Here is a 24172-nt window from a genome sequence, read left to right as displayed (position 1 = left end):
GTAACAAGAGCCCTGTGACACCAGTACCCTGCAGTGACACGGCAATGTGCCGGAGCCATGGGTGTGGTGATGTCAAGGCTCAGGGAAGAAAACCATTATTTCTTGCCATGGGAAGAATCGCTTGACCAATATAGATCCTTCCAAGTTCCTTCATATTCTCTGGGAGCCGCTAAAGCTTTGTACTCTTCAAAGAATGCAGATTTCTCATAATGGCTCTCAGGGTTCTCTCCAGGAATTCCTTCAGCTCTACAACAAGCTCCAAGGAGGAGTCACAAGATCAAATAGGGAGTTCATAGCATGCTCTGGGCCTCCCTCCATGCCAGGTGGAAGGGGGTGTCAGTGAGCCTATGTCCTGCCGTCCCCACAATATCCCAGATGTGGGCATCCAGAAGGCTGTGTCAGTGAGTGTGAGTATAGGGGTGCTCAGCTGGCCACTGCCCAGTATAACTTTGAACCTGCTCCTTCCTGAGGCAGAGCTTAATACCTGCACTTGGTGGGCATTCGAGGAAGAGTTTTGAATGATCAATGAAAAAAAGAATAAACGCGAACACTTGTTGAACACTTCCTACACGTAGCTCGACACGGCTCTAAGCACTTCCCACGTGTTAACTCATGTGAACTCACTTCCTGTGACGATACCATGAAACGGGTAATGTGACTGTATCCGTTTTACAGATGAGGCAGTTGAGTGAAAGGTTAGGTTAATAACGTGTGGAGGCAGGATTCCAATCTAGGAGCATCTCTTACAACCACTGTCCGGTGCATGGTTAGATGGTTGGTCCCCACTGGCTTCCTACCGTTTTGAAGTTTTCTCCATTAGCGTCATGGTCTGCAAGGGGCCAGTGTGGGTGACAAGAGGCAGCTTCAGGAGGCTTTAGCCCCTCTCCCCTGTCTCCCCAGGCCACCCCAAATAAATATACCAACTAAGTAAAAGCTGGGTACCTGCCGTCCAAAGGGAGTTTCAAGCTGTTCCTCCAGCCCCCAGGCTGACCCCTGCAGACCCTGTAGAGAAATTCCAGAACTGCCACTGTTGAGGGTCTTCTGAGAAGCTCTTTTTTGATGCTTTCATGTCTGTTGTCTAAGAAGGTTAGTGGGGACAGGGTCTAATGGATGTATCCATTGTCAGTCTATTATCGTTAGTTGTCACGTAGCTCTGAATGAGCTCTGAGGGGAACAGGATGTCAGAGGACATTTAATAACAGGCCAAGTGTGAGGAAGGCAGTAGCTGACATGGCTGTCCGCATCCTGCCTGGTCTAGGGGACCGCTCGCTGGAGGGCACTGGCCAGCACATTGGAATATGGGGTGGGAAGGGAAACAGAACAAAGGATAAGCATGGCCTAACCTGCCTCCCAACATTATTGAAATAAAAATTTATAGTCTCCTATAAAATAAGTACTTACCCAAATCCTGCTTACATAGGCACTCATATCAGTAGTTTCTTTATAGGCTTGGGGAAGAGTATTACCACCCACCCTGCACCCTAAGAAATGATATAATTGTTGAAAAGTTGGTTTTACGGATAAAGAAGTCTGCTTCCTAGCACCCAGGCCCTGGGAATGACCACTGACTATGATGAGGAACTGAGGGTTCCGTCAATGTATCTTAGAAATTCTCGTTAGTGCTTTTCAGAGAACATAAGAAGTGTTCTTAATGATCACATTCATTGTTTTGTAACATCGTTTGCATATAAAATGGTTTTAATGGTGCTTAAAAACTGTTGATTGGCTTTTGCTCTTAAGTTAAACTTTTTCCTTATTTACACTGTAAATTTGCTGGGCTAGTCCTTTTCAAATATAAACAAATACCCCTTTCACCATACCACAAAAACAGCCGTGGCAATTTTCTCCACGGTTCCTACTTATAATTAACTCTGAGCTTAAGATACACACCAAATCTCCAGGCTAAGGGGGCCCCTTGGAGCCTGGGGTCCTCTTTTCTGGGGACTGGCAGTTGAAGATAAGGAGCCAGAATCTGCAGGCCCTTCCGAGGCTCCCTCCTCCCTTTCTGTGGTCCTTTCAACAAAGACATATTGGTCTGCCATGGGCCAGGCTCTGTGCCAAGCTAAAGGAACTCTTTCAACAGATATTTTTTTTTTTTTTTTAATATATGAAATTTACTGTCAAATTGGTTTCCATACAACACCCAGTGCTCATCCCAAAAGGCGCCCTCCTCAATACCCATCACCCACCCTGCCCTCCCTCCCACCCTGCCCTCCCTCCCACCCCCCATCAACCCTCAGTTTGTTCTCAGTTTTTAACAGTCTCTTATGCTTTGGCTCTCTCCCACTCTAACCTCTTTTTTTTTTTCTTTCCTTCCTTCCCCTCCCCCATGGGTTTCTGTTATGTTTCTCAGGATCCACATAAGAGTGAAACCATATGGTATCTGTCTTTCTCTGTATGGCTTATTTCACTTAGCATCACACTCTCCAGTTCCATCCATGTTGCTACAAAAGGCCATATTTCATTTTTTCTCATTGCCACGTAGTATTCCATTGTGTATATAAACCACAATTTCTTTATCCTCAACAGATATTATTGAGTGCTTATTACATGCCAGGCACTATCCTAGTTGTCAGAGACAGAGCAGGGAACAGAACAAAATTCCTTGCTTGTACAGCACCTGACATTCTTATGGGGGCAACAGAAAAAGTCACTAAGTAAACTGTATAATATGAATAATAGAAAGCGACGTGTGTAACAGAGGAAGTAGGGCAGGGGAAGGAGACGCGTTAGGGCAGAGGTTGTAGTTTTTACCTTGTGGTCAAGAAAGACCTCTCTGAGAGGATAAGATGGAAGCCAGGGCCTGAGACAGGTAAGGAGGGGAGCCAGGTGCAGGCAGAGGCCCTGAAGGGGCAGGCCTGCCTCAGTGTGGTGTGGTGCGGTGCTGGGAATGGCAAGGAGGCCAGTGTCACTGGAGCAGGGGGAGGGGGAGCCAGGGGAAAGGTAGAAATGTGAAGAACTGGCATTTTCCAGGGAAGGCAGGGGAGGAGAGATTTAAGTGATTATACAAAGGAATTAAACGATTATACAAATTACCGAAATAAAGTTAAGGGCCACGAAGGAGAGGGACAAGGTACCATGAGACTCTGTCGTGTGAGGATTGACTTGTTGAGGCAGTGGGAAAATGCTTCCCGGAGGATGTGAAATGGAAAACCACTGAATGAAGGGTTAGAGCAAGGGGATGTTGCAGACAGGGGGTGCATCACATGAACAGATCCTCCACACGAGGGGACCCCTTGAGTCTGAGGCCCTGAAGGTGGCCGGCAGGAAGCCCGGCAGGTGGCCGGAGGTGGGCAGGATGAGAGTGGGGGGCAGACCGGTGAGGGGTAGAGGGAGATGGAAGCCAGACCTGCAGGGCCTTCTAGGGAAGATTCAGGATTTTAGTGTTTGTTATAAAAGCAAAGGGAAACCTCATCAAAGGGTGTTTTGAGGAGAGGGGTGAGGATTGTTCATCAAATTTGCATTTGAGAAATTTAATCTGACTGCAAAGTAAAAAATGAATTTGAAGGGGACCCTGGTTAAGAGATTTTCTCAGTAGCCCAAGTGAGAAGCAATGATAATGTGGACTAGAAAGAAGAGAAATCGAGGGACTCCAGAGAAGTAATTGATCAAATGGAATGGACAGGATGTGGCGTAAGGGAGACAGAGGAGTCAGAGATGTTTCTGTTTCTGACTCACAGGAGGATGGATGGATGGTTGGATGGACAGATGGATGGATGGATGGACGGACGGACAGATGGACAAGTGGAAAGATGGGCCATTTACTCCAGTGGGTTATACTGAAAGGGAAGCACATTTGGCAGGGAGCTCAGGGATAGGCATGATGTTGGCAGTAGCAAGGAAAGTGTATGAATTGAATCTGGGGATCTGGGGATACACTGAGATGCCTGCAAAACATTCAGATGAGATGTCCAGTAGCCAGTTGTATGGAGTGCTCTGGAACCCAAAGGAGACGGGTCTGGGCCCAAATATAAACTAGTGAATCTTGGAGCATAGAATGGTGGCTGAAACCACTGGCATGATAAGATTATCTGTGGAGCAAGCAGGGAGGACATGGAGAGCCTAGGACCCAGCCTGGAGGAGCTTCAATAATGGGAAATAGTGAGGCTGAGGCAAGGCTGCCTAACGTGTCGAAAGGAGCATTGTCTCATAGAGAAGAGAGGGTATCAGGAGCGTCCTGTTGAAGACTCCAGTGCAGTGAAGACTGATGTAGCAACATGAGAATTACTCATGAAATTAGCAAACGGCGCTTTGAATGGAGTGGGCAGGGGGTGAGGAGGCAATGAGTTGAGGACATGACAGGAGGGGCAACAACTCCATGAAGGGGGTCCCTTCTGAGCTTTGGTTCTCATCCTCACTGTGTTCCCCGTGCCCTCTTGCCCCATTTTCCCGGCTCATAGTGGGGTATCTGAGAGAAGAGTGAAATGTGTGACCCCATCTATTCCACCCAATTCTTTCAACAAGTAACCCAATCTTGATGCTCATGCTGAAGACCACTCTTCCGGGGTTTCGTTCCACAGTAATGTGCTTCTTTCTGCCAGATGAGCCTGTCCCACAGTCGCTTCTGATGAATCCACTCCTGTCATGATCCAGTTTAGGAATAAAGGCAGGTGAAGGGAGGATGGTGGGAACAAGGGCTTAGTTGGATAAGATGGGCCGGCATGGAGAGCCTTTGACATTAACATTTAGATGGATGAGAATCAGGGTGAAACAAATTGACACCCCATGTTTAGGAAAGCAGAGAGAAAAATCTAGAAGAATTGGGCAAAAGAAGAGTCGGGGGGGGGGGGGTCCTACCAGGATGCTGAAGATTAAAGACTGAGCATGTCTGATAGAGGGTCTAGGTGAAAACAGGACACGGGCAAGACTAAGTAACACATAAAACCAACAGCAGGAGCAAAGATGCACATTGAGTCACCTACCACTAAACTCGAAGGTTCCTTATTTGTTTGGTGCTCAGAGCTGGCGTGGCCTGAGCGTCCAGGTGGTGGGCACAAGTAGGGACACCAGACTGGCGTACAGGTCACGCAGGGGTAGGGCGCTGAGCCCTTCCCATCCGTCACTGGTCCCTCCTGCATCTTGCACCTTGAAACCAATGCAGCAGCGGTCCTTGGCAAGAATGTCACCACAGGAGGAGCAAAGCCATTATTTGCAGCCATCAGTTGTAATTAAAATTAATTTTGAGTCTCCTCTCAGAGGGCAAATGTTACTTAAATCATTGTGATTCTGATTTACCTTAAATATGTCATCAAGATTTAGCAGAAAGAGAGAAGTGGTTGGAGGTGAAATATTATCAATGACACACTCCACTTCCGCTGCTAGAGTGATATCTCATTACATACGAGTTACAACTGCAAGGCTATTACCCATATCCATTGTGTTTAAAATGAAAATGTTAAAATATTTGAAGCTACTTAGAAGTGTTTTAAATATAATGCGATGTGACAAAAGGGCATAATTAACCGCTTTTAGGGGCTTAGAATAAAGCATGGAGACCTGCTTTAACTGTCAATTACCCCACCTCTAATGTATGAATGCACACATACATAAATGCATGCGTACACACATCCGTAAACACACACATGTATACATAAGCATATGTACATGGGGAAAAGCACCAGCACATTATAATTTTTCAGTAATGAGCAGTGGTTTGTTATGCTTTATACCACGTCTTTATGTGCCTATTTCTTACCCCAAAAAATTATTTTTGCCCTATTTCTTACGGTAAAGGCTTTTTTGAAAGGAATGAGAGGAATTAACAAGGCCTTTATGCAGACTTTCTCAGAATGTCAGTTTGTTCCCTTTTGTGATGGGCTAACACTGAGTTCTGATTATAATATAAACATTAGTTGGGTTTTGATCATATTACAGTCATCCATGGCTAAATAGGTACTTTTTCCCCCCAATTAGAAAGGCAATTCATACACATTCAAGAAAAATTACAGTAACAAAAGTTGGGAAAATTGCTCAGAACCTCATCCCCTAAGTTCAAACCCTACTAACATTTTTTTTTTTGTTTCCTTCATCTCTTTCTATTCTCTGCCTTGAATTCGTTGGCTTTATTTTTTAAATAAAAATAAGTTTATTATTTCATTGCTGATTATAAAGACCGTATAGGGGCGTCTGGGTGGCTCAGTCAGTTAAGCGTCCAACTTCTGCTCAGGTCATCATCCCACCCTTGTGGGTTCGACCCCACGTCAGTCTCTGTGCTGACAGCTCAGAATCTGGAGCCTGCTTCATATTCTGTGTCTCCCTCTCTCTCTGATCCTCCCCTGGTCACACACGCTCTCGCTCTCTCTCTGTCTCTCTCTCTCAAAAATAAATAAACATAAAAAAATTAATAAAAAGACAGTATAAACTGTGTACACAAAGGGGTACACAAAATCATCAAGATGAAAATAAATATCACTCCAAATTTTCCCACCCTGCAGAAATCCCACCCACCCTTCACTTATCCCACCAAGCGTTTCTGCACACATATGCAATTATTTCATATAAACAGACTCTTACAAGACACGTTGCTTTGTAACCCACTCTACTTCACTCCGCAGTCTGTCAGAGATCTTTCCAGGTAAGGAAATTAAAGCTATAGTAATACTTTTTAATGATTGTATGACATTCCATTGTTTTAGAAGACTGTTGCTTCACAACCCTTTGGGAGCTTCCTGGGTTAATCTGAAACCACTCCCATACACAGAGGGCAGGGAGTGACCACAGAAGAGGAAGGACACTCTAGTATGGTAGCTAGGAGTTTTAACAAGTAAAGGGAACTTACCTCCAAGGCTCGTCTTGGACGGCAGCAAGGCAAGTGGATCCTTGCATCCCTCTGCCAAATCTGAAAGGTTTATGAAGAGACCTTACTAGTCACATATACTGAGCAAATGTTCTCAGCACCATATCACTGTCTCAAAGCTATGTCCTTGGAGTAGCCTCTGGGAGCAGGAAAGACAAGCAGAACCCACATTCCGAGGGGGAGATGGGTGAGGAACTTCAAGTGCCCAGGTCCAACTCACGGGTCATCCACGGATCACATCTTTTCAGTGATCTTTCCCAACAGAGACCACTGTTGATCAGTGCCCTGTTGATATCCTTGAATGGTTTCAACTAGGTGAGGACAGAATGAATTGTGTTTTAGAAAAGCAGCTCACAGCATGAATTCACTAGAGAAGGAAAGTCTGGAGGCAAAAGTGAAATATTGCAGGTAAAATATTATCAAGTCTTGAATTAAATTATCGGCAATAATGATACAAGTGACAGCTCGCTTTTACTTAGTTCTTACTATGTGCCAAACACTTATCAATGCATTACTAATATTAACTCAGTTCTCACAAAAACTCTACATGGTAGGCACTATTTTTATTTCCATTTTACAATTAAAGGAACTATGACCAGAGAGGTTAAATAACTTGGCCAAAGTCACACAACTAGAAAGTGCCAGAATTGGGATTCAAACCCAGGGATTCTGACTCCAAAGCCTGTGATCCTAACCCCCATGCTACACTGTGCAGAAACAAGGATGGAAAAGAAAAGTTACTATCCCTAATGGACTTAGATGCAAAAATCGTCAAAAAATATTAACAAATCAAAGTCAGCAATATAGTAGAAGGATAAATACATCATACTCAAGTGAGATTCATTCCAAGGATGCAAAGATGGCTCTGTATCTACAAATCAATCAGTGTGGCACCCCCCCCCATTAACAAAATGAAGGATAAAAATCATGTAAGCATCTCAAAACATACAGAAAAAGCATTTGACAATATTCAGTGTCCTTTTATGATAAAAACTCTCAACAAAGTGGGTATAGAGGGAACATACCACAACATAATAAAGTCCAGATATGACAAGCCCACAGCTAACATAATGGTGAAAAGCCCACTCCATGGTGAAAAACTGAAAAATTTTCTTCTAAGATCAGGAACAAGACAAAGATGCCCACCCACTCTTGCCACATTTATTCAACAAAATATTAACAGTTTAAGCCACAGCAGTTAACAAGAAAAAGAAATAAAAATAAAAGGCATCCGAATTGGAAAGGAAAGAGTAAAATTCTCACTGTTTGTGGATAACATGATTTCATGTATAGAAAACCCTAAAGATTCCACCAAAAAACACATTAGAATAAATGAATACAATTTTCAGGGTACAAAATCAAAATACAAAAATCTTTAGCACTTCTTTTTTTTAAATGCTTATTTATTTTGAGAGAAAATGAACAAGTGAGGGGGGTTGCAAAGACAGAGGGAGACACAGAATCTGAAACAGACTCCAGGCTCTGAGCTGTCAGCACAGAGCTGAACCTAGAGCTCAAACCCATAAGCTGTGAGATCGTGACCTGAGCCAAAGTCGGATGCCTAACCAATTGAGCCACCCACCTGCCCCTTGCATTTCTATACACTAACAACAAACTCTCAGAGAAATTAAGAGAACAATCACATTTATAATTACATTAAAAAGATGAAAATATCTAGGAATAAATGTAACCAAGGAGGGAAAAGACCTATACTCTAAGACATTGATGAAAGAAATTGAAGACACAAATAAATGGAAAGATAGTCCATGCTCATGGATTAGAAGAATTATTATTGTTAAAATGTCCATACTACCCAAAGCAACCTATAGATTCAGTGCAATTCCTATCAAAATTCCAATGGCATTTCTTTACAAAAATAGAACAAATAATTCTAAAATTTGTATGAGACTACAAAAGACCTTGAATAGCCAAAGCAGTCTTGAGAAAGAAAAAGCTAGAGGCATCACACTCCGTGATTTCAAACTACATTACAAAGTGATAGTAATCAAAACAGTATGGTATTGGCATAAAAACAGACATACAGATCAATGAAACAGAATAGGGATCCCAGAAATAAGCCCACATGTATATGGTCAATTAATTTACAACAAAAGAGGCAAGAATATACAATGGGAAAAGAAGAGTCTCTTCAATAAATGGTGTTTATATTTATTAACTCGGCAACCATATGCCAAAGAATGAAAGTAGGCTACTATGTTACACAAGATACAAAAGTTAACTCAAAATGAACTGAAGACCTGAATGTAATACCTGAAACCATTAAACTCCTAGAAGAAAACGTAGGTGCTAAGCTCCTTGACATTGGTCTTGGTGATGATTTTTTGGATCTGACTCTAAAAGCCAAGCCAACAAAAGCATAAAAGTAAGCAAATGGGACTACTATCAGAATAAAAATCTTCTGCACGGCAAAGGAAACAATCAACAAAATGAAAAGGCAACCTACTGAATGAGAGAAACTATGAGCAAATCATATATTGGATAAGGGGTTAATATCCAAAACATACAAATAACTCACATAACCCAACAGCAAATAAAACAATCCAATTTAAAAATGGGCAGCAGATGTGAATAAATATTTCTTCTAAAGAAGACATACAGATGGCCAGCAAGCACATGAAAAATGTTCAACATCACTAGTCATCAGAGAAATGCAAATCAAAACCACAATAAGATACCACCCCACACCTGTGAGAATGGCTGTTATCAAAAAGACAGGAAATAGCAAGTGTTGGCAAGCTATGAGAAAGGGGGCCCCTTGTGTCCTGTTGGTAGGAATGTAAGTTGATGCAGCCACTATGGAAACATTATGGAGCCTGCCTCCTTGAGAAAGTAAAAGTAGAACTACCATATGATCTAGCAATCCCATTACTGGATATTTATCTAAATAAATAAATAAATAAATAAATAAATAAATAAATAAAACACTAGGGGCACCTGGGTGGCTCAGTCGGTTAAGTGTACAACTTTGGCTCAGGTCATGATCTCAGTCCATGAGTTCGAGCCCCACATTGGGCTCTGTGCTGACAGCTCAGAGCCCGGAACCTGCTTCAGATTCTGTGCCTCCCTCTCTCTCTGCCCCTCCCCTGCTCACGCTCTGTCTCTCTCTGTCTCTCAATAATAAATAAACATTACAAAAAAATTAGGGGCGCCTGGGTGGCTCAGTCAGTTAAGCATCTGACTTCTGCTCAAGTCTTGATCTCACAGTTCATGGGTTCAAGCCCCGCATTGGGCTCTGTGCTGACAGCTCAGAGCCTGGAGCCTGCTTCGGATTCTGTGTCTCCCTCTCTCTGCCCCTCCCCTGCTCATGCTCTTTATCTCTCTCTCTCAAAAATAAATAAACATTAAAAAAAAAAAAAAGAAAACAAAAATGCTAATTTGAAGACATATGCCCTCCTATGTCCTTGTAGCATTATTTACAATGGCTAAGATATGAAAACAACCTAAGTGTCCATCATGGATGAATAGATAATGATGATGTGAGGTAGGTTAGATAGAGGATGGATGGATAGATAGATAGATAGATAGATAGATAGATAGATAGATAATGGAATACTATTCAGCCATAAAAAAGAATGAAATCTTGCCATTTGTGACAACATGGGTGGAATTAAAGGATATTATTGCAAGTGAAATAAGTTATACGGAGAAAGACAGATGATGATTTCACTTATATCTGGAATCTAAAAAACAACCAAACAAAGCAAAACAAAGCAAAAATTGACCCATACAGAGAACAAACTCTGAATCACCAGAGGGGAGGAGGTGGGGGAGAAAGACAAAATAGGTGAAGGAGATTAATAAGGCATATAGTCTTCAAGTTATAAAATAAATTAAGACTTGGGAGTAAAAGTTACAGCCTAAGGACTATAAGCAGTAATATTATGATGAGAGATGATAGCTCGAGTTACTATGGCGAGAATGTTGTAATGTATATAAATATCGAATCACTATATTGTACACCTGAAACTAATACAATATTGGGGTTGCTAAAAGGAGGAGGGTTGGAGATAGGTGAAATGGAGGAAGAAGGTCAAGTGATACAAACTTCCAACTATTAAGTAAGCAAGGCCTGGGGGATGTAATAATGTAAGCACGATGATTACAGCCAGCAATATTGTCGTATATACATGATAGTTGCCAAAAGAGTAAATCCTAAAGTCTTCATCACGATAAAAAAAAAATGTTTAACTTTGTATGGTGCCAGATGTTAACTAGACTTATTGTGGTGGTTGTCTTACAACATATACAAATATCAAATCATTCTGTTGTACACCTGAAATTAGTATGTTATAAGTCAATCATACCTTGATTTAGGAAAATATTTTTTAAATAAAAAGATAAGTTGCTGAATAGATGCCAGGGGACTAAGTTGTAGGAGCTGTTTAGGCATATCTGTCCTGTTTCCAAACCTTTTTTCCTATTTCCTCTTTAAAACTAGTTCAAGCTCATCTTTCCCAAAGACTGGCTGCTTTCAGTGCGCAGTTTTCCCCTGCTCTGCTGACCTCCAAACAAGCATCCTGGGCTCTTTGTGGTTCGAATTGCTAAGCAATAACGATGTCACTTTTATTCACATGAGAGGGATAATTCCTTTTTGATGGAAACTGTCCTATGGTCCATGCACTTGGACACGTACTTCTCACTTGGTCTTCCTAACAATCCTGTGAAGGTAGCCCATCGTCAACCTCTTCTTACAGATGAAGCGCGGCAAGGTTCAGAATTTATCTAAGTTCGTGCTTCAGGGGAGTAGTACATCCAGTATTCAAATCAAGGTCTCTGGGCCACCTAAGCTAAACACTACACAATGTCAACATGAAATGGCTTCGGAATAACCAAGGAAAAAACACCCATACCAGGAGAGAAACAAGGATGGTAATGTATAACTCTAAAGCTCAGGTCTTTTCTACCTTACTAGACTCTGTCTCCTGAAATACCAAGTCCTTATAGTCTTGACTCCTTGGCCTTCATGAATAGTTGACCTTTTGTCAGCCACAAATCCCATTGGATTTTTCGAACTTTTATACCCAAACAGGTGAATTCTCCAAACGTCTTCCTTTCAACCCAAATGGTAGTTTCTGGTACTGAGAAAGGCCCTCTCCCAGCTGGTCAGCCTCCAAAACAAAGTAAGGATAGGGGCTCAACCAGTGGGCAGTGGTTATCTCTGTGGATCCCTTGTCTGAGAGCCTCCCATATTTGTCACATGCTGGAAATGTCCTATAGACATTTCCTCATTGTCATTTGATACTATTTCACCTCAGGAGTGCCCTAGGAGAAGGAATTGAGTTTTCCTAAAAGAATGTTTGCTATATGATAGCCTTCTTAATTGGCTTGTGATTTAAGGTGAATGAGATTTCAAGAAAAGATGGCAGTGAACCTCCATGTACTGACTTGTTTGCCCCTCAACAGTCTATATTTATTGTTTTCCTAGCCAACTGAGAGCTTGATCTGAAAGAGGATGCCTGAGAATCACCGTCTCTTTCACGGAGGCATTTTCAGATATCCAGCAGAAGTTTAGGGAAGGCTCTCCTGACTGGAGGGACGTATCAACTTTCTTCTTTTGCCTTCACTTTCACTGACTCAGTATGAGTGATAGTGAGACCTTTCTTCTCATTTTATTGCTGCTGTTGAGGGAAGGTGATTTTCTCATTGGCATGCCAGAAGGCAAAGGATTACTTTGATAAGGGCTGACCCAGTATAGCCAAGAGGGTAATCATGCCATGCCCAGCCTAATCTGGCTGGGCAGAATTCATGTTCTTTTGTTCTTCTCCACAGCCAACTCCTTCATCTGAGATATTAAGCCCATTCCCACTGCTAAAACATCTCTCTCCCTGCCTTAAGATACACTGACTTATCCATACTTGCACATTTTATCACTGAAAGAAAAAATACCGCCTAAACCTCATTTCAGTAATTCTTAAACCATCTCCTGAGTACACATTAATAATGTCTGACAGTTGTCCTCTAGCGGCAAACTCTCGAGGCATGGCCACCACCGCCTTTATTTCATCAGGGAAAAGGAAGAAGCAGGGGAACTCCCAAGGGCTCAAGACTATAAGTCCCACCTTGGGAGGTGCTGTTTTTCAGGACATCCGGGCTTAGAGTGGAACTTGGAGACATATTCTACAAGGGAGGGGTGGAGAAAGTGGACTCCCCCTTTTTAAAAAAATATGGTAAAATAAACATGACGTGAAATTTGCCATATTAGCCATTTGTAAGTGTCCAGTTCAGTGGCATTTTCATTCACATTGTTATGCAACCGTCACCACCCATTGCCAGAACTTTTTCATCTTCCCAAACTGCAAGTCTATACCTACTCAACACTAACTCCCTACTCCCCACCTCCCTGCACCCCCTGGCAATCACCGTTATTTCTGTCTCTATGAATTTGACTATGTTAAATATCTAATATAAGTGGAATCATGTAGTATTTACCCTTTTGTGTTGGGCGTATTTCACATAGCATAATACCCTCAAGGTGGACTCTTTTATTTTATTGTATTTTATTTTATTTTATTTTATTTTATTTTATTTTTAATTTTTATTTATTTTTGAGAAAGAGAGAGACAGAATGCAAGCAGGGGAGGGGCAGAGAGAGAGGGAGACACAGAATCCGAAGCAGGCTCCAGGCTCTGAGCTGTCAGCACAGAGCCCGATGCGGGGCTCGAACTCACAAATTGTGAGACCATGACCTGAGCCGAAGTCGGACACGTAACCGACTGAGCCACCCAGGTGCCCCTGGACTCTTTTAGTTTTAAATAGTGAAATATAGGTACAGAACAGGGCATACAGCATCCAAATACAGTTTAATAGGTGGTTGTAAAGCAAATATTCAGGACCATTCTAGTACTCCAGACAGCCCCAGTGAACCTCACCTGACCACAACTTGCCCCTTCTTCCATGGAGACAGTGACTATCAAGACACGGTATTCATTAGTGAGGTGAAGAGTTCCATGCGTTATGATCACCTGCTGTGTGTTAGGGCCACTGCATGTGGTTGTGCATTGCAGACAGTGCTGTGAAGAGAGGCCCCGGGGCTCAGCACTGTGGCCTCGGGGAAAGGTGCTCATCGGAATGAATATGATGAGGTCTCTGACCCCAAAAGGTCAACTTTCGAATGAAGAAAGGATACTACCATGCACATAAAGAGAAATAAAAACAATCTCAGTCTGCCTAGGAAATACGCTGTACATATGTCTTGTGGGTTTCCCCATCAGAAGGAGAGTAAAGTGATTAAATCTAGAGAAATAGCTGCCAAGTTAAAAATAAAATAAAATAAAATAAAAAAGAGTGAGGGAGGGAGGGAGGGAGGGAGGGAGGTAACCAACCGAACAGTAGGAGATGATGGGGCAACTCTTTATTTCAAAGGCTCTGTTTATGGGAGATGAGAGTGCAGTCTTATCAGAGATTGAAGTCCCCATGTAGAACATTCCAGAACAATTTGAGAGGCCCAGGGGTGATAAATCACAGGGAATGGGCGGCATTCATCATGAGATTCTAAGAGAAATAAAGTGTGAAAGAGGGGCGATTCTGACAAGGAAATACAATAGATCCTAAGACAGTGCTGCTTCTGAAGATTGGGAGGCTCTAATGTGATGCCTGCCTTTTAAAAAAAACTGCCCAGGGAAAGTCAAGCAGTACGGGGAGGCAGACCTAATCTCCCTTCAGAGGAGCTGACTTAAAGCCTGATGTGTGTAGAACAGCCATGATTCAGGTCTATTGGAGCATCTTTCATTCGGGAGGCTCAAATGGCTTTACTGCCTGAATTACTTACAGCCCTGCCGTAGCTGTGTGTGAGCACTGGCTCTCCTAATGCAAAAGCCGGGACAATCCACACGTACCCAGCACCCCAATGACTCGCCTCCCCCATGCCACCTGCAAAAATATGGATAGGGGACCTCTGGGTTAAGCAAAGTGTACTCTGAGAAATTGGATCTTAGAGCAGGTTACCATGAGGGAAACTTGGCCTGCATGTGGGTCCATTTCTGGGTTGTTACCACCTGTGTGGGCATCAGCGGTACAGATCGTGAGAATAGCCTGCATGTCTGTTCCACAGCACATGACAAGGGCAACAACTGACATTTATCCATCACTTACTATATGCCAGGTGGTTTTCTAATCTTCTTTTCTATTTTGTTTTAATGGTCACAATGGTCCCGTGAGGCAGGCACTGTTAATCCCCATTCTACAGATGAGAAAACTAAACCACAGGGAGAGCTAGTAACTTGTCCCAAATCACAAGTGTGGAGATTCTGACCCACATGCCTGACTCTGGACCTCACACACATGGTGCAGAGAGCGGTGTAGGGAATTCAGGGACAACAACTGAGGTTAGGTCCATGTTCGCACCTCCAGAGAGCTGGGCCGTGGTTTATAGCCATCATTTGTCAAGGTGGGTGCCATAGGAAGCCTTCAAAATCTCAGGGTTAGTATGTGATTTAGTGAACTTGCTCTACGTTCAGTCCAAGAAATAATTCTGTTGTGATAGGACTCCATGTAGAAGTTTCAAACCTCTACCCACGCAGTACGTCTGTAAATGGTCAAAGAATAACTTCACGATATTTGCTGCAAAATGCAAATAATTCTAAATCCTTCCCAGCTTCAAGAGCAAAATAGGAAGTGTGGTAGGTGTGTAGTGTTTAATTCTTTGTTTATCGGTAAAGCAGCATGGATGTGAATGATCTCTATGTAATGTGCTTGCATTCTGGGGCTCTAAGCAGCCCAACAGATTGCTTTTAATTCATTGTTTGCTTGGGGCACCCGGGTGGCTCAGTCGGTTAAGCATCCAACTTTGGCTCAGGTCATGATCTCACAGTTCGTGCGTTCGAGCCTGCCGGCTAAGGATCCTGTGTCTCCCTCTCTGTCTGCCCCTCCCCTGCTCATGCAGGGAGGTTTTTTTTCATTAAAACATTTTTAAAAAATTATTGTTTTATTTTCCCTTTGCAGATGATCATTCGCGGGTGAGACTACAGACCATAGAAGGAGATACCAACTCCGACTACATCAACGGAAATTATATCGATGTATGTATTTTGAAACCGTCAGTAAACCCAACTGTTCTGCCACATTCCACATCGTGTGTCTGCTATGGTACTGGTGGGCACTCACTGCTCCAAGTCCAGAAGCAAACACATTAACGTTACTTCACAGCCTGCAGAACTTTACGGTGGAGACATGGCCACTCCTGTTCTCAAGTCGGCCTACTGGCTGCTGAACTCCTCTGTGACATTCCGTGTCTTCCGTGCTGCTGTGGACCAAGGATAGTGTTTCCATGTTTTTGTCAACAACTTAGATTATTTGACACTTTAAAAGAAATCTGTTTACATATTAATAAGATAAAACTCTCTTAATTCCTAATTCGATGATTTGCGATCTCTCGTCATTACTGCACTTTTAAGTTGCCTTCAAAGTAGTCTGCAGCTGTTTAACCAGGACATCGAATGCACACAAGACATGTCATTAAATATGCAGGCTGTTTAATTATTGAAGACTGCTTCTTTGTTCATCCTGCATCATGTTAACTTAATGTCTTACATTAGAATAAATTCCTGAGGAGACAGCATGTTTTCAGTTGAAAGAATGAATGAACTCAAAAGTAGCCTGAAAATGAAGGGAAAGTCACTGTTACCTTCAAGGCTCAGGTTCACGTGAAACAGACCTTTGCTCCCTTACAGTTCCCAGGGCACGCTGTGCTTGCCTTGGCCATCACACTGCCTTCTAGTCCATTAGTACTTCCACGGACAGGCTTTACCCATACATGTGAGTTCTTTCGTCTTCTTACTTGAGTATAATTCAGATGCTACTAAAAATACTAGCATCACAATCTCTAAGAGTTATCTAAAAAATAAACATAAGGATGTTATTTATAGTACTGCTTGGAAAGGTTGTAACACTTTGGTTATGGATCTGAGGGTAGGGCCTACAGGAGGACTGTCTGAAGAGTAATTCGTATCCCATTCCTCGAATGAAGCCCCCTACGCTGCCACATTGGATGATGGTCCAGAACACACACGGCCCAAGTTAGATATCTTTTTCTGTTAAAGCCAAGTTCCTTCCTAAAATACTTTGCGCTTATTCCTTTATCCAGTAGATGTTTAGTGAGTCCCTTGTGGGAGAATTCAGAGGTGGCCAAGACCTGTTGCCTTCTCCCCAAGACTTCAGAGTTTAGAAGCTGAAGTAAGAAACGTCTTCTCTATAACTCTCCTTCCCTTGGGAGATTCCAAGGGAATCCTGTTCATGGTCCAGTCCCAGCTCCTAGAGCCCCTGGGGGCTCTTGAGCACACGGGCTGTATCCTATGCATCTTGTACCCCCTGCGCCTGGCACAGCCCTGAAACTCTGTAAGCACTTAATAAGTGTTTGATGAATCACTGCCTGAAGGAGTAAATGTAATCAGATTAGGTTTTGTGGCGGAAGTGATTTTAACTTAGCTTTAAAGAATGGGCAGGTAGAGCTACAGAGGAGGGAAGACATAAAAGTAATGAACATACCAGATTAATTAGTTTTAATTTTAACAGAGAAAAGAGTCAATATTCAGGGCCCTTTTATTCACTCAGTCAATGAGATTTTATTGAGCCACGTGTTGTATTATATGTCAGTTGCTGTTGTACGTATTAGAGTGTTCACTGTGTGTGGTTCAGACCACAAACAAAAACAATGGACTGAGAAATGACCACTGTGTTTAGCAACATAGGTCATTCGTGGACTGTGTGGATTATTTCCGTTTCATAGATGAGCTCCTCCTATCTCCTAGCACCTTGCTAGAACTGACATACAGAGCCGCACATCAGACAGGGTCTTGCTTTGTGAAACTTATCAGCTGGCAAGACATGAGTGATTATCTTCATAATCCTATTTAATATCTCTCAAGAGTCTATACCCACAGCAGGTCAGTTGTATAAAAGAATGTGTTTGCTTTTGCTGTTCATTATCAATGACTTGTTTTAAAAGCAAAAAAAAAAAAAATCTACCAGATACACATTGAAATGGTCTGAGAAATCTGTATTTCCTCTCCAAGTTTCTCCTGTTTCCCATCTGGCTTCAGGCACACTATATTAGGTAATCTCGGGGAACAGAAATGGAAAATATTAAGGTCCGTGGCGATATTATGTTACCTGTGTGTGATTTTCTCTAAATTGGTTTTATCTTCCCCAGATATTGATCCTGTGACGTTCTTTGTTCCTTTCTGTATTTGGTCTCAATTTTCATCTTTTCCCCTCCTTCACAGGGTCACGATAAAAGGAAGGGGCCTTGCAGAATTTCTGCCTCGTTGCATTTCTGGCCCTTGCCACGGCAGCGTGTCATGGCATTAGCAGTGTTTAAGAATGATGTTCAGTATGACTATCGATGTAGCTGCCTATACCGGTAGAACAGGATGTGTGTTAAAGCCTTGGCACGTTGCCAATAGCATCCCGAACACACATGAAATCCTATTGCACATTCCCAGCCTGTTTGCAATCTAATAAGAGTCGTGGTCGTGTTATTTCAGAGAATCCATAAGTTGTTAGTGTTGATTGCTCACCCATCGTCTCATAGCCGGCATATGATTAAGTTACTCCCACCCCATGTGTGAGCCACAGAACTGTTAGCTTTGATCCCCCTTTGCTTTTTACGAGGCACTAAGCGGTACTGGGTCTGGCCATTTCACTTTCAGCCGGTGCGGTTGTTGGTATTTGTATGTGCATTCATTTTGGCAAACTTAGTGGGTGACTTCTGTGCTGCTTACCGTTTTAAGTTTGTCAAATATTCTTTCTCATTTATTTTTAGGGTTATCATCGACCCAATCATTATATCGCTACCCAAGGTAAGTCTGCTAGAGCCTTGATGCCTTTCTTTGGTTGTTTGTCTACTCTCTGTCATTTCGTCCCTATGTCATCCTCCAGAATGATATTCCCCACTGCTCTAGCCCCATTTATTGCAGTTCTAGTCATCAACACATACACCCTTGTTTTCCCATCAGACTGTGATCATTTAGTTAGAACCTGATGTTGTGATCTTTAGAAGTGTATTCATCAATTCATTATGGGATTAATTCTGTCTGCCTTCAGAGTGAATCTGACATCTTCATAACTAGGCATATAGATAATCACTAAATAAATCTGTGCTGAGTACAGTCTATACAAAGACCTGTGCCAGTTGCTGGCGGGAGTGCAAGCTGAATTCATCAATTACTGTCTCTCACATCGGTTGTGGTTTGATGGGGAAGGTACGGGGTGACCTGTACATTATTACAAGCAACACCAGTTAGAAATTTATGCGAGAGGTGCAGAGAAAATGTTAGGGAAACTTGGAGAAGAAAGAAGTTACTTTCAGATGGAATGATCCATAAACTGCTTTGTGGTAAAGGTGAGTTTGGGAGGAAAACTTCTAAATGGCCAAGGCATCATGAGCAAAGATCTGAAAGTAGGAAATCAGTACTCCCAGGTGAAAAGCACTGGGTGGATCACTTTGGCTAAAGGAAACAAGAAGAAACCTGGAGGAAAATGTTGGAGAAGCTCATGGCAAGAGCTTTTGTGATGTCTTTGCAGGACACTGACTATGGAGAATAGGATTGTGAGAGGGCTGAGGTTGTTGGGAATGAGGCATCATAAGGGATGAGTTATTGCATCTGTTAAATGAACTGAAGAAATGCCGAGAATCAGGAAGGACCCAGTTAGGGTTGAGAGCATGCATTCTCTTCATTTTGTTATTTTATCATTGTTTCCAGTATTGCATCATATCCCAGAAACAGGAGCCGGGAAATCACAAGGATATGACTTGCCAATGGTCAGGGATTGGCAGGTGGTGCCCAACAGAATATCAAGGATCAAGAGAATAAAGGATGGCAAGAACGTTGTGGAAAGTCTAGGTTTGGAGGCAGGAGAGTTGGAGGTGTCTGATGGACCGTGAGGAGAAAGAAGTAGCTAAAGACTGAGGTCAGGTTCAGTTAATGAGCCATAGGTTGTAGCCAGTGATCAGAATTCCAACACTTAGGGCAACACTATCCAGTATAACTTTCTGTAATGGTGGAAACCTTCTGTATCTGTGCTGGTCTGTATGGTAGGAACTAATAGACACTCAAAAATTATCTACTGGTGGAAATCTTCTGTATCTGCACTGGTCAAATTGGTAGCTACACGTAGACACTCTAAAATTATCTACTGCTGGAAATCTGTATCTGCACTGGTCAATATGGTAGCCACTAATACATACGCAAAAAGTATCTACTATGAATGAAGAACCGAATTTTAGATTTCAATATGGATTTAAATAGCTTCATTTGGCTATTCCCTACTGGCTGTTTTGGACAGCAGGGCTCTGGTTTAGAAAAGCTCCAAGTATGGCTGAAATGGAGCCACTGTGGGACCTTGTCCTAATCCCGACAGCCTTGGCCAATACCTGGGTGGCACCATAAGTAGAGTCCGCAGTCTCATGTCACCATTTTCGATTCTATGCCTGGGTCTAGGTGACCTACTTAACCTTCAATATGTTTCCTTCCCTGAAATGAAGTCAGTAATGGCTCCTTCCAAGGTCACTTGGCTAGTCAGAAGAAAGGTCACATGGGGAGTGCCCAGCTTGAACTGGCAGGAGACAGACCTTTACATAGGAATTGCTAAGGAGTTGCAATACCTGACACAAACTCCCACCTGATGGGACAGAACAAGAACGTGTGTCCGGGGGCTCTGAGTCCAGTCCTGGTTGCCTTCTCCTATACCCTGCTGCTTTTAAGCTGAGTCCATTGATGCTTTTAGAGGAACCCTTTGTTAGTTCCTTAAATCCCTACTAATGGATTCCAGAATATTCCAAAGTAAGGATCGTAACAGATCTGATCTAATAAACGTGCTGATAATTTGGAACTAACAGTGTTTTGTAAATATATGCAAAAATTTGATCATAAAATATACAAAATACTACTGAGTTCTTGATTATCAGCCCACATTTCTATAAATAACGTGAATGTAAAGTTAAATCTTATTTGAATTTTCAAAGTCAAGGACCTCTACATCAATGTTACTCAACAGCTAGCCAAAGTAGAGATTGAAACCCCCAAAGTCCTACATGTGGCCCCTCACCTGGGATTCCTTTGCTCTTCCTCTCTGCCCCTCTCTCTCTCTGAGGGAGATCATTCTTGCAGAAAACTACCATTAGAGAAGCCACTTTCTGGTACCTTCGGAATTAGTTGGAATCATACTTAATTGCTCAGTAGCCCTCTTCAGGAGCGTTCAACCCATCAAGTGTTAATGAGTAAATATATTTGCTGGCGGCTAAGAAATGGCAAATGTAATCGCTTTGCAGTAGACCACCCAAGTGCCCTTAATGGAGAAGGATGCTATATGATGCCCTGTTTACCAGAACATGGCACCTTTGCCAGTGCGGGGTGATCTACAGATTGCACTTTGAAAACTGGCAATACTTACATCACTGCTGTTGGCTCAGGGCGAGGGGCAGAAATGAGCAAATGTTTTTAGTCTAACATTCAATCAAGACAGTACACATCATATTAAGAGTAATGTATTCAGACCATGATGTTTAGGTTAGAAAGTTAGAGGCTTTCTTCTAGTATATTACACAAACATAATGTAACTGATAGCCTCAGATTGCCAGTAATAAAGATTTCTGATCCTCTGCAGTAATTGGCAAGGACAGTTAGAACATGCCTATGGATCGCCTTCATAAAGAAAGAAAGAAAGAAAGAAAGAAAGAAAGAAAGAAAGAAAGAAAGAAAGAAAGGCCCACAAGCGTCTGATTCTAAGAATCCAACAAAATGGATGATAAAGTCTAACAAGCAGATGCAATTTTAAAAACTCTCCTTGTTCTTTTTTTCCTATTGTGTGCTGATATAATTCTTTAAAACCTGTTCATAGCAGGAACCCATGAAACTACATGAATGTTCCAATTTAGCGACAACCAGTTTTATTCCCATGAGTTTAAAATATGTAGATTTTCACCAAGTCCCTTCAATCTAGAAGACATGTCATGAATTTATCTCTTCGATCTCTTCCTCCCCTGCTTCCACTTTATTGACTTTTGTACCAGTAACTGACTTTGACCTTTGACGATAACGGTATTGTTTCTGCAAAGTGAAGGGACCACAAAAAAGCCAGAGCCGTGGCTTTTTTCAGTATGTTCTTCCTGTCCCCACTCCGTTTAATTGTTTTCTATCTGCGACTAATATATTAATGACCCAGTACTGACTTCATCAGATCTGCCTGACAATCCATTAATATAATTGTAACATTCAGGATCTATGGTTTGGCATACCAGGAATCAGAAGAGTAAGTCATGTCTGTTACTGTATGTCTGTACTCAAGGCCAAGGCAGAGTTGGGATTTCAAAAGCAGGGTTGTCAGTGAGGGGCACATGAGCACACAGGTGGGTAGGATTACCCAGAACTGATCATATTTCACTATCAAAGGATACCCCATGGAGACCACAGTGTGGGCCATGAGCTGGAGGAAGCTTTACACATTGAGAATTGCTCCTGCAAAATGATTCAGGAGAACACCTGCCAGCTATGTGGTATGCAAATGAGGGAGGCCTGGAGAAGTGTCTTTTTATTATTGTTTGGTTTTATTTTTTAAATTTTTTTTCATGTTTATTTATTTTTGAGAGAGAGAGAGAGAGTGCGCGCCATCAAGGGAGGGGCAGAAAGAGACGCAGACACGGAATCTGAAGCATGCTCCAGGCTCTGGGCTGTCAGCACAGAGCCTGACACGGGGCTCGAACTCACAAACCGTGAGATCATGACCTGAGCCGAAGTCAGACGCTTAACCAGTTGAGCCACCCAGGCACCCCTGGTTTTATTTTTAAAACTGACTTCAAGACTCTTGCTTTAGAAACTCAGGAAAGATGATGTCAGGTAGTTGGGGAAGGAAATGCTATCAGTCTGTGATGGACATGGCCTGTCCCTCTTCCTCACTACCCGGCTCATCTGTGGGCTGGAGGTATACCCAAATATCAGAGGATCCTGCCAGAAGAACCTGCCTGTAATTCCTTCAGGGGAGCCGACAGGCATCATGAAATCCGGGGAGCACCTCAGAGTCATGTGGTGGTGCATTAGCACTTGGCTGGGATTTCTGGGGGCCAGAGCAAGGAGAAAGGGCATCAGTGGGGTGAGTGGGGGAGGCAGGTCTTTAGTCATACTTGAAGAAGTTTCCTTTGTCAGAGGAAGAGGACAGGATGAGCAGGTAGGCTACCAAGGTCAGGGAGGAGCATGGAGCCCTGGCAGAGAGCACGAGGGAGACCTGACCGTGGATAGAAAGGGTCTTCACCTCCATGGCATCTTGGGTCTTCTTGGTCGCTTCTTGAAATGGGTCTTCTCTCAGGAAGAACTCCCACATACACACAATTTTACATAGACATGCAGGTGTTCACAAACCATTAAATCCAGCCTGAAAAAAATCCGTACGCCCGAGATAAAAAAAAGCCCTGAGTTACAAGCGTAAGAAAGAATGACAAGTAAGGTGAGGACATTGGTTAAAAGGCTGTGAATGAGGAGTATTATTGAATGAAATGAAGGGCAGAGAAAGGAAAGGAAGGATGTTTCTGAGCCACGTGGTGGTGAAAGCACTGCTTTAAGATTAGTTAGTATGGAATTAGCCTGCAGAGAAAACTGGAAACAAAGGGAACAGTTAGGGGTAGAAACAAATGACTCAGGCAACAATAAGGGCCGTGTTGCAATTGTAGCTTTTATTTTTGTCAACAATCTAAGTTGTATACAACTAAAATATCTTTTCTAATATCAAATATATTGTAGTCTCAAAACTGTTGACTTTTAAGTGTGTTCCTTCTCATTTAATAAAAAGTGATAAATACATATCAGTAGTTTTGCTTCATATAATACAGTTAGAAACGCAGCATTTTCATTTGTCCTTTCATTCCATAAATATTAAGTGCCTATTAAGTATAGGCTTTGTGGTATAACTAATTTTCTATCCTCTAATTTAGGTATTGCTCGTCTCATTTCACAAATAGAGGAAAGAGGGCCCTGGGGAGAAGCAGGGGTTGAAAACAGAACTCACATGTAGTTGAGTGCCTGCAGTGAGCCCACAAGGGTCCTGGCTGTTTTTCCTCCTTTTCGAGCTGCATTATACCGTGTGATTCTTGCCCTCAAGAAGAGGCTCAGGGCTTGTGCTCTTTCTCACGTACTGAAGCTCACCCCTCATAATCGAGAACCTTCCTTCTAAGTTATGGTGCTCCCCCTCCCCCAAAAAAGTAAATTTCCTATGATACAGTCATATCTGAAAATATCTCTTCATTAAAACTGTCTTCTTAGATGTCCTGAAATAGGACACTGAGAGTCCAGAGTCTCCCTGTTCCCCAGCAGGCCTCTGGGCACCTGTTTGAAGACCCACTAGCCCAGGAGCTAACACTGATGGTGAGAG

At 42.6% G+C, this 24172-nt stretch overlaps 1 protein-coding gene across 2 annotated transcripts in view; it reads left to right on the top strand.

The window, feature by feature from the left end:
- The window catches only part of PTPRM (protein tyrosine phosphatase receptor type M), a 788961-nt gene that overhangs the window by 689109 nt on the left and 75680 nt on the right, over nucleotides 1–24172 (top strand). For both annotated transcript variants that reach the window (XM_042962258.1, XM_042962257.1), the window contains 2 exons: nucleotides 15758–15834; nucleotides 18576–18612. In XM_042962258.1, coding sequence (XP_042818192.1) covers nucleotides 15758–15834; nucleotides 18576–18612 — 114 coding nt within the window. The remainder of the gene's footprint in view (nucleotides 1–15757; nucleotides 15835–18575; nucleotides 18613–24172) is intronic.

Source organism: Panthera tigris, chromosome D3, assembly GCF_018350195.1.
Source record: "Panthera tigris isolate Pti1 chromosome D3, P.tigris_Pti1_mat1.1, whole genome shotgun sequence".
In the NCBI taxonomy this organism is placed as follows: Eukaryota; Metazoa; Chordata; class Mammalia; order Carnivora; family Felidae; genus Panthera; species Panthera tigris.
This window is presented reverse-complemented; position numbering and strand designations above follow the sequence as displayed.